At 54.6% G+C, this 8,439-nt stretch overlaps 1 protein-coding gene across 1 annotated transcript in view; it reads right to left on the reverse strand.

The window, feature by feature from the left end:
* The window catches only part of znrf3 (zinc and ring finger 3), a 49,876-nt gene that overhangs the window by 10,406 nt on the left and 31,031 nt on the right, over positions 1–8,439 (reverse strand). Inside the window, 7 exon segments of the mRNA XM_019865931.1 lie at positions 31–487; positions 490–1,008; positions 1,540–1,642; positions 2,709–2,903; positions 3,080–3,190; positions 3,868–3,999; positions 4,302–4,376. Of these exon segments, the coding sequence (XP_019721490.1) occupies positions 31–487; positions 490–1,008; positions 1,540–1,642; positions 2,709–2,903; positions 3,080–3,190; positions 3,868–3,999; positions 4,302–4,376 (1,592 nt within the window).

The following is an 8,439-nucleotide window of genomic DNA, read 5'->3' on the forward strand; positions in this document are numbered from 1 at the left end:
GAGTGATGAAAAAAGCGGAAAGGGCGTGGCCTGGCCGGGGGCGTGGACTCCTCGGGGGCGGGGGGCCACGCCTCCCCCGCCGAAGCCCTGCACGGGCTCTTGCTGCGGTAGACGAAGGGGTCGTAGTCGCTACTCAGCGAGCTCCGAAAGGAGTTGGGCTCCGAGCTGCAGTTGGAGAGCCGGTCCCCACAGTTGTAGGGAGGGGGGGGCCGGCCGTGTCCGGCGGAGGAGGGCGTGGACTCCTCGGGGGCGGGGGGCCACGCCTCCCCCGCCGAAGCCCTGCACGGGCTCTTGCTGCGGTAGACGAAGGGGTCGTAGTCGCTACTCAGCGAGCTCCGAAAGGTGGAGCAGCTCCCGTACACGCCCTGGTTGCTGACTTCGGTGCAGTCCAACACGGAGTCGCTGGAGGAGCAGTGGCACGGGCCCGAGCCGCCGCCGCCCCCGCCGCCGCTGCTGCTGCTGTCGCTGCCGGGGCAGTCGGCCACGGAAGCACGTGCGCGGCGCCGGGGTACCACAGTCCTTGCCGGAAGGCCCCGTGACCCGGAGCCGGGGGGCCCCGCGCCCCCTCGGGGGGCTGCTGGGGGAAAGTCAAGCCCTGGAAGTAGTAGTGCTGATACATGGTTTCGTACTGCGGGTAACACGCCGGCCGCGCCAAGTTGCGGCCGTGGAATTTGGGGCGCTTCAGAGCAGGTTGCTGCGGGGGCGGCGGCGGCGGCCGCGCTTGGTAGGCGGGGGGTCCGCGGTGCTGCAGCGCGCAGCGGTGGGGGTTGAGGGAGTGGTCCAGGTGCAGGGCGGCGTGGTAGCTGCGCAGGAAGGAAGAGGCGGCCCGCGGCGAGTACAGGCCGGCGGGGTCCGGGTGCCGCTCCACCGTCAGCACGGTGACGGCGTTGCCGTGGGGGTCTACGCTGGTGCGGGTCGGGTAGGCCGTCGCCCGGCCGGCCCGCTGCGCCCACTGCCGCCCGTGCGGCGGGTTGCCGGGCTCCGCGCACGCCGCGCCCAGCTTCTGCTCTGCGGAACCACAAACCGCAGACACCACGAAATGCAGATCAACATATGAACTTGGGGGGGGCGAAAAAGCGTTCATGTGTGCGAAGCGCTAACGACGCATTTTGACAAGTTTTGCCTCCAACCGAGCAATCGGAGAACGGAAAGATTGGGGGGGGGGTCACGCCCCCCCCCCCCAATTTACAAGCTCATCATCAATCGTCAAGTTTGGGTTTATTTGTGGATGCGCTCGGCTCCTCTGAATGAATTTCAGAAATTGCATCTGTGGCCAAACACTTTGAAACAATTTCGCCGACTCTTAACGGCGTCGAGGTCCGCCGATGAGCGCCGCGGACTCAAATGATCAACGCGAGAGCGGCGATGTCGCTTTGGCGTGAGAACGGCTCACTGGGCGACCCGATAATAAATGGCGGCCCCCACCTGCGCCCCGGACGGGGTGAACATTGAAGAATTGATTTGCTGCTGTTCTTTTTTCTTTTTTTTTTCTTCGACAAAATTTCCATTTCCCACAATTCAAAGCGTGAAAAACCTTACCGATGATGTTGTGTCTGCAGTGGGGGCAGGTGTGATGCTGGAGCAACCAGGGGTCCACGCATTTCTTGTGGAAGCGGTGAGCGCAAGGGATAACGCGCAACTCCTGCGGGGGAGGGCAAAGGGGGGGTGGGGGGCGTCATTCATGATGAGTCAAGCTATGATGGAGAACAGCAAAGAACTCAGCCTGGCCTCCTTTCGTTCAAACACGGAACCGCAAAGTGAACATTTGACGTTTGATGTCTGACTCGATGATTGGCCCGTTAAGTCAATCAAGAAAAGTCCCGACTTTTTTTTTTTATTTTTTTTTTAAAAAGTCCATTTTGCATAAAATAGCAAACATCATCAGAATTTGACCCCGTCGTCTGATCAGTTCTGATATTTGAAAATCGCACGGTTGGAATGTTAACGCCACACTTCTCAAGGGGAGAAAATCAAATGTTCAATTCAAATGTGATTTTTTTTTTTTTTTTTTTTTTAATTCAGGACCTTCACACTGAACCGGCAAAGTCCAAAAAGGCGGCGTACTGGATTCAAGACAGGAGAACGTTAAACGCGCCGGCCACGAACGGCCGATGGAAATCGACTGCATCGCGCCGAGACTTGTTGAAGATGTCGCGCGAACAAAGTCAAGTCCAACGGAGGCGCCCGCTCGTGGCCGAAGGAAAGAACAAACGCCGAACGAGGCGGCGGAGGCGGCGGCGGCGCAATTTTTCCTGGCGTAGCACCAGAGGGAGCCCGCGAGCGCCGCCGCTTTTCCTCCCGACCCAAGTCGAGCGGAAAACTCCAAACGCGGGGCCGCCCCGGGCGCCCGCTGGGGCCGAGCGACGATGACGAGAATGCGCGGCGGCGGCTGTGAACGTCCGACTCCTCGGCATTCTCACGCCAATAAATCCTCCCGACTCATCTTTGAAGTTTTGCCTTTGATGCCTTTCAAGCTTTCGACGGCTCAACTTCCTGCACGCGGCGCCGCGCCACAACACACTTTCTTGTCTTGGCCTCCATTTGGGGACGCTCGCAAGTCAAACCCGTCACAGGAAGATCAGGACGCATAGGAAGGCTCGCTCGCTGTTTTTTTAAGCATGCGCGGGGGAAACACATCCTCCAAACACACGGGCTTGTTATGTTGCAGCAGGTGCACTAAAAAGTCGGGGGGGAGCCTCGAGGCGCACCTCTCCGTCAATGTACTTCTCCAGACAGATGGCGCAGTCGGCCGTGGAGCTGCTGCTCAGCGAGTCGGACGTGCCGCGGCCGCTCTCGCGCGCCGCCGCCATCGCCGTCGCCGCCGCCGTCTTGCCGCCTTTGGCCTTGAACTTGCGCGTTTCCATCTTGTCCAGCGCCTGGCTGGCCATCCTGTTCATGGAGCTCTGCGCAAAGCAAACGACAAGATGAGCACCGCTCATTTCCTCTGCTGACATCATCGCTTAACAGTCATCAACCGTGCGGGTCAAAGGACGGAATGAAAATGTGACGCGCGAAGGAGTGAGACAGCCCAAAAGACAAAAGCGAGGGCTGGCGGCGGGCGGCCGGCGGGCGGGCGCACCTGACTCCTCCTCTGCTTGAGCTTGATCTTGACCAGCAGGATGAGGCAGACGAGCGACACCACCACGAAGAAGGCCAGGAAGATGCCCATGTCGAAGTACTCGGTGGGCTGCTGCGCCGCAACGACAAAAGCAGAGCGTTTTTCAATGTGAAATATTTCCATCCATCCACCCATTTTCCGATCCGCTTTATCCTCCCAGCCGTGCAAGTTTTTGGAACGTGGGAGGAAACCCGGAGAAAAGCCACGCAGGCCCGGGAAGGACATGGAAATTCCACACAGGGAGGCCGGAGCCCTGACCCAACGCACGACCTCTGCACCGCGCCAACACTTCCTCCTTTGGATGATTTTATGACTTTTTGGAGGTAAATTCAACATTGAACTGTTTATTTGAATCAATAAAAATTGATCTTCACCTACAAACGTAACCGTTTAGAATCCATTTCATGACAACCGGCAGCACCGTGGAGAACGAGTTCGTACGTCCGCCTCACGGCGCAGAGGTCGCGGGTTCGATTCCTGGCCCCGACCTTCCCGCGTGGAGTTTGTATGCGCGGCTTTTCCCCGTTTTGCTCCCACCTTCCAAAAACACGCGCGGCAGGTTAGCGGAACGCTGGACGTGGTCGCGAGGTGCGGTCGCGAGGTGCGGTCGTGACGAGCAGTTCCCGCAGACGGCCGAGCTCGCGGCCCCTCCTGAGGACAAAGCGGCTCGGAAAACGGAGGCACGGGTGACAACGGGACGGGCCCGAGGTGCGTTCGTGGGCTTCGGGCGGGCGGGCGGTCAATCCTACCCTGGGGGGCCTGTGCTGGATCCTGGCGCGCGCCACTTTCTGCTTGTTGACGATGTTCATCAACTTGACGGCGTCGTTGCCCTTCACGTAGACCACCGGCCGTTTGAGGGGGCCGTCCGCCACCTGGTCCAGCTGAGACAACACAAGCGCCGCCGCGCCACGTTAGCCGCCGGACGTGCGCGAGGAGGAGCGGACGCCTCATTGGGTACGCCCGCCCAAGAGAAACGCGGGAGCGGAAGCCGACGTGGCTTGTGCGGCACATTTGAAAAAGGGCGTTTCCTGCGGCCCCGCAAAAACGAATTCATCGACTATTGTCACGACGCAAACTCAAAGTGGAGCGCTGAACGCTGCTTGTCTTTCAAGGTTCAACACACACACACACACACACTTGCACGGACACACAGAGCGTTCTCACGAGGACGCGTCTTACCAACCTGGTCGATGGCATCCGGGTTTTCCGATACATCAAAGATGACGGCAGTCGCTCCTCGCTGCACCGCTCGCTTGGCCTGAAAACGCAATTAGTTTTATGTTGAAAAGGAAAATGCGGAGGCCGCTAGACGAAGTGGAATCCTTTCATGTCACCCAGATTTTAGATATCAAGAAAGAGAGACAGAGAGAAACTTCTTTTTGGGGGAATAAAGTTGTAATCGGAGCTAAATCATTTTTTCAATCTATATATTATAAATTTTACAAGACTTGAGACGAGACGTCTAAGACGTAATATTGGCGGAAAAACGAGTCTTTTTACTTGGGAAATGTGTCGTCATCTGCTTGCTCCATGAGCGGCATGTCGAGATTCGGAGCAGCTGCTCCACTCGTAACCTCAAACTTAAGCAGCACTTTTCATTTCTCTTCCTGCTCACTGCATTTTTGCACTTGGAAAGTTCAAAAAGCTTCTTTTCCCTCAAACACACACACACACACACACACACACACACACACACACAGGCGTGCACAGACTTAATTCTGCACTAGTCTGGCTTTGATGTCAGCCTTCCCGGTTAATAATTAATAGCTGTGGCTGAGACTCAAAAAAGAAAAAGAAAAAGAAAAAAAAAAACAAAAAGATTAAAAAGACAAGCTCCCCGTGCAAGAATCTGCAGTGCAGCGACTTGCCTGACGACAACAAAAATGTCCCCGCAGGCAAACCAGCTTGCTAATAACAATAACAACAATAAAAATACTTTTTAAAAAAGCCACAACAGGCCGAAAAAGAAGTGACGAGAGGCTTTCTTGCAGATTTTTGCTGTTTGCAGGTCGGCCCAGTCCCTTATCTCCTGCGAATAGGCGGGGTTTCTCCTTTGTCACTTGTTGCTAGGCAGAGTTGGCAGGGGCTCAATCCCAACTGCCCCATTGGGAAGAGTTGTCAAAGCAAGGGGCGAATTCATCGCCAACATATGACGACAGCCGAGGAAGGCTCTGCACGGTTGGGTATGGCGGGGGGAAGCGTGGGGGGGTTTAGCTATGCCACATTCCCGCTGGCCAAGCGTGTATGTAGCCTTCCCTGGGCCGAGAGGACGAAAACCGCAGCTGCAAAAAGCCCAGCCGGCTGCGGAGTCTAGACGGCAGGGGAAACGGGAGCTATCTTTAGCCTCCCCGCGTTGGGATGGCAGCTTGGAATGCTGTCCCCCCCCCCCCCCCCCCCCCATGATCTACATACATCCAAGTGTGCGCACGCACGGCACGTTTACACACCTGGACCGCGCCTGCTTCCGCACTCACTGCCTCCCCCCGGCTTTTGCTGCTACTTTGGTCTTGTTCTTCCGCCCGCCGGCCCGCCGGCAGCGGCCGCTATAATTAAAGCAATTAAGGCTTCAGAGGACTGCGCACTGCTATTGCGCCATAATTCCATGTTGCCCGCTGGCTTTATTAAAAGATAAAGGCATACTTCTTTTGCCGTGGCTCTTCTCATATGCGGTCGCCCCTCTCGCTGTTGTTTGGCCACAGTGGTGCTCTCCAAAATAAAAGCAAGCGTAGCGATGTGTCGCGCGCTCTGCTTTTTGTCGGGCTTGCGGCAAAAAGCCGCTTTGGCCGTAACGTACTGCGCGCACGCCCGCCTACCCTTCTCAACGTGGCCGCGGCGGAATCCCAAACGAAGCAGACGAATCCATCCATGAGTCCGGCGCCCCCTGCTGCCGACTGAAAGTGACGTCAAAGCTCCCTCGGGCTCACTCAGCCGTTTTCCGAGTTGGCTCTTGCCAGCGCGGCGATTTCTTTGGACAAATGTTCAGTGTGCGTGTTATTAATCTGATCTCTTTTGGGATTTGTGCACACCGCACCCTAAGCATCCTATCGGTTTCACTTTCACCCCAAAATCAAATCAAATAAAATAAAAAAAGGCAGGTCACTGGCAAAGAAAGAGGGACAATCTGGAATCAACAAATTGGCAACGCTGCAGACACAAGTCGTAAGGCCTCGCTCACGACTTGGCCACGTACGTGCATGTTTTAAAGGGCGACTTTCAAAATAAAAGCACCGCGTTTTGAAAGCCTCAATGGCTCATCCCAAATTGTGCCCAAAACGCGGCGCTGATCTAACGCCGTATCCTCAACCTGTTATCAGATAACGATAGCCAGCATGCAAAAACGACAGTTACTGAGTGACTCTACGGCCTTGACACAAATAAATGAGGACGCTTACATTTGGAGGTAGAGTGGAGGGGGGGTAACACACACACACACACACACACACACACACACACACGAGTTCCCAAACCCATTGAGCTCACTTGGCAGCCGAGACAAGCGGCAGGATTGCGGCCACGGAAAAAAAATGACGCCGCTCCCGATGTGTAAAATGTTGCTTCATGCTTGGAATGGTGAAAAACTAGCCTTGTCTGGTGGACAAATATACACACACACACACACACACTAATATCCAACATGAATCGTCACACATGCTCATCATTTCACGAGCGCGGCAAAGTTTTAAGATTGAGTAAAAAGTCAAATGAATGGGGGGGGGGAGGGGGGGAAGCTGCGGCGTTTGATGGACAAATACAAGCCCGGCATCATCCAGCGTCAATAGCAATGAATCATTTCCATTGCGAGGCAGCCCTTGCGCACACGGTCAATGCTGTGATTTGTTGTTGTTGTCGTTTTCGCTGCATGCTTTGCACGGGGAAAAGGAAGGTGACAAGGTTGGACAACTGCAAGCAATTATTCAACCTCAATGTTGCCATTAAAATCCGGCAACATTGCAGAAAATGGCTACAAACGGTCAAATGCTGCCGCACGCTTTGAATGTGGGAAACGTCGAAAGCCATTTGGTGGACAAATGTACGATTCAACATCGATAGCCGCATAGGCTAATTGTTGAAGCTGCGAGGCACCGCTGCCGGAAAAAGTAAACGGTGTTTTTATTTTGCTTTTGTTTTGCTGCATGCTTTGAATGGGCAAAAGCCTCAACGCATGGATGGACATTTGACAACAAACAATGGTTCAACAATCAATAGCCGCACACGCTAAGCGTTTCAGTCGCAAGGCAAACTTGCCGGATTCGGTCGAAGCGCAAAATGTCGCCGGGGTGCTTTAAATTCTAGTTGTGTCGATTAAAAAAAAAAAAAAAAAATCACAAGTCACAAAATGCACCTTGGACCTCTCCGGGGGTTCAAGCTCGTCCTCTTCTCTTTGCTTTGAACAAAGTGCTCGCCGTGAGGACAAAGCATTCAAAAGATCTTATCAGCAATCGCTGAAGCCAGCGCGACTTTGGTGCATTTCTTTTCTTTTTGTTGTTGTTCTGCTCCCAATAAAGATAAGCCCAGCGCGACTGTAAAGCGGCCTTGAGCGGCGTGCAAAAAAACCCAGATGAGGCAACGTTTGACTTCCACACAAGCCTCCATTGTTGTCTTATCTGGCCGAGTGGACCCTGGCGGTCGCTCAACAATTAAACGGATGACGCGCAACGGCGAGGGCACAACGCTCGGCCTTTAAAAAGATAATAACGGCGGACAAATGCAAACGCGCCGTTACCGGACGTCAAAAGCAACACTCGCTTGTCGTTTCAGGAGTCCGCCGGGAGCGCGGGAACGGATGCCAACTATCGCCGCGTGCTTTGAATGCGGGAAAATAACGGCAGATGTCAACACGCCAACATCCGACCTTCCTTATTGTGGTGCGAATCGCCGGCACACATTGGAGGAAACCATGAAAAGCATGAAATGTTGCCGCGTGCTTTGAATGAGGCCCCCCCCCCCCAAAAAAAAAGGCTCGCCCGGTGGTCAAATACAAACGCGCCACGAAAACCAACGCACACTCCGACAAAACAGTCAATGAGATCAAATGTTGCTGCATGCTTTGAATGAGCAAATCCAAATGAAAAAAGGCTTGTCCGGTGGACCAATCGAAAGGCAATCAATGCTCAAACATCAATCACTTATCGTTTCAATTTGGTGTAAAAAGTTGCTGTCCGCTTTAAAAAAACAAACAAATTCCCATGAAGAAAAAGGAACGGGGGAGGCCTTATCCAGCATGGGTAGCGATTGCGGCTTGTCATTTCAGAGGCGAGGCAGGAAAATGGGAAATGTTGCTGCGTGTTTTGAGCCGGGGTAGGGGAGGGGGGGTGAGGGAG

The sequence above is a fragment of the Hippocampus comes genome, unplaced genomic scaffold (genome assembly GCF_001891065.2).
Source record: "Hippocampus comes isolate QL1 unplaced genomic scaffold, H_comes_QL1_v1.1 scaffold190, whole genome shotgun sequence".
NCBI lineage: Eukaryota > Metazoa > Chordata > Actinopteri > Syngnathiformes > Syngnathidae > Hippocampus > Hippocampus comes.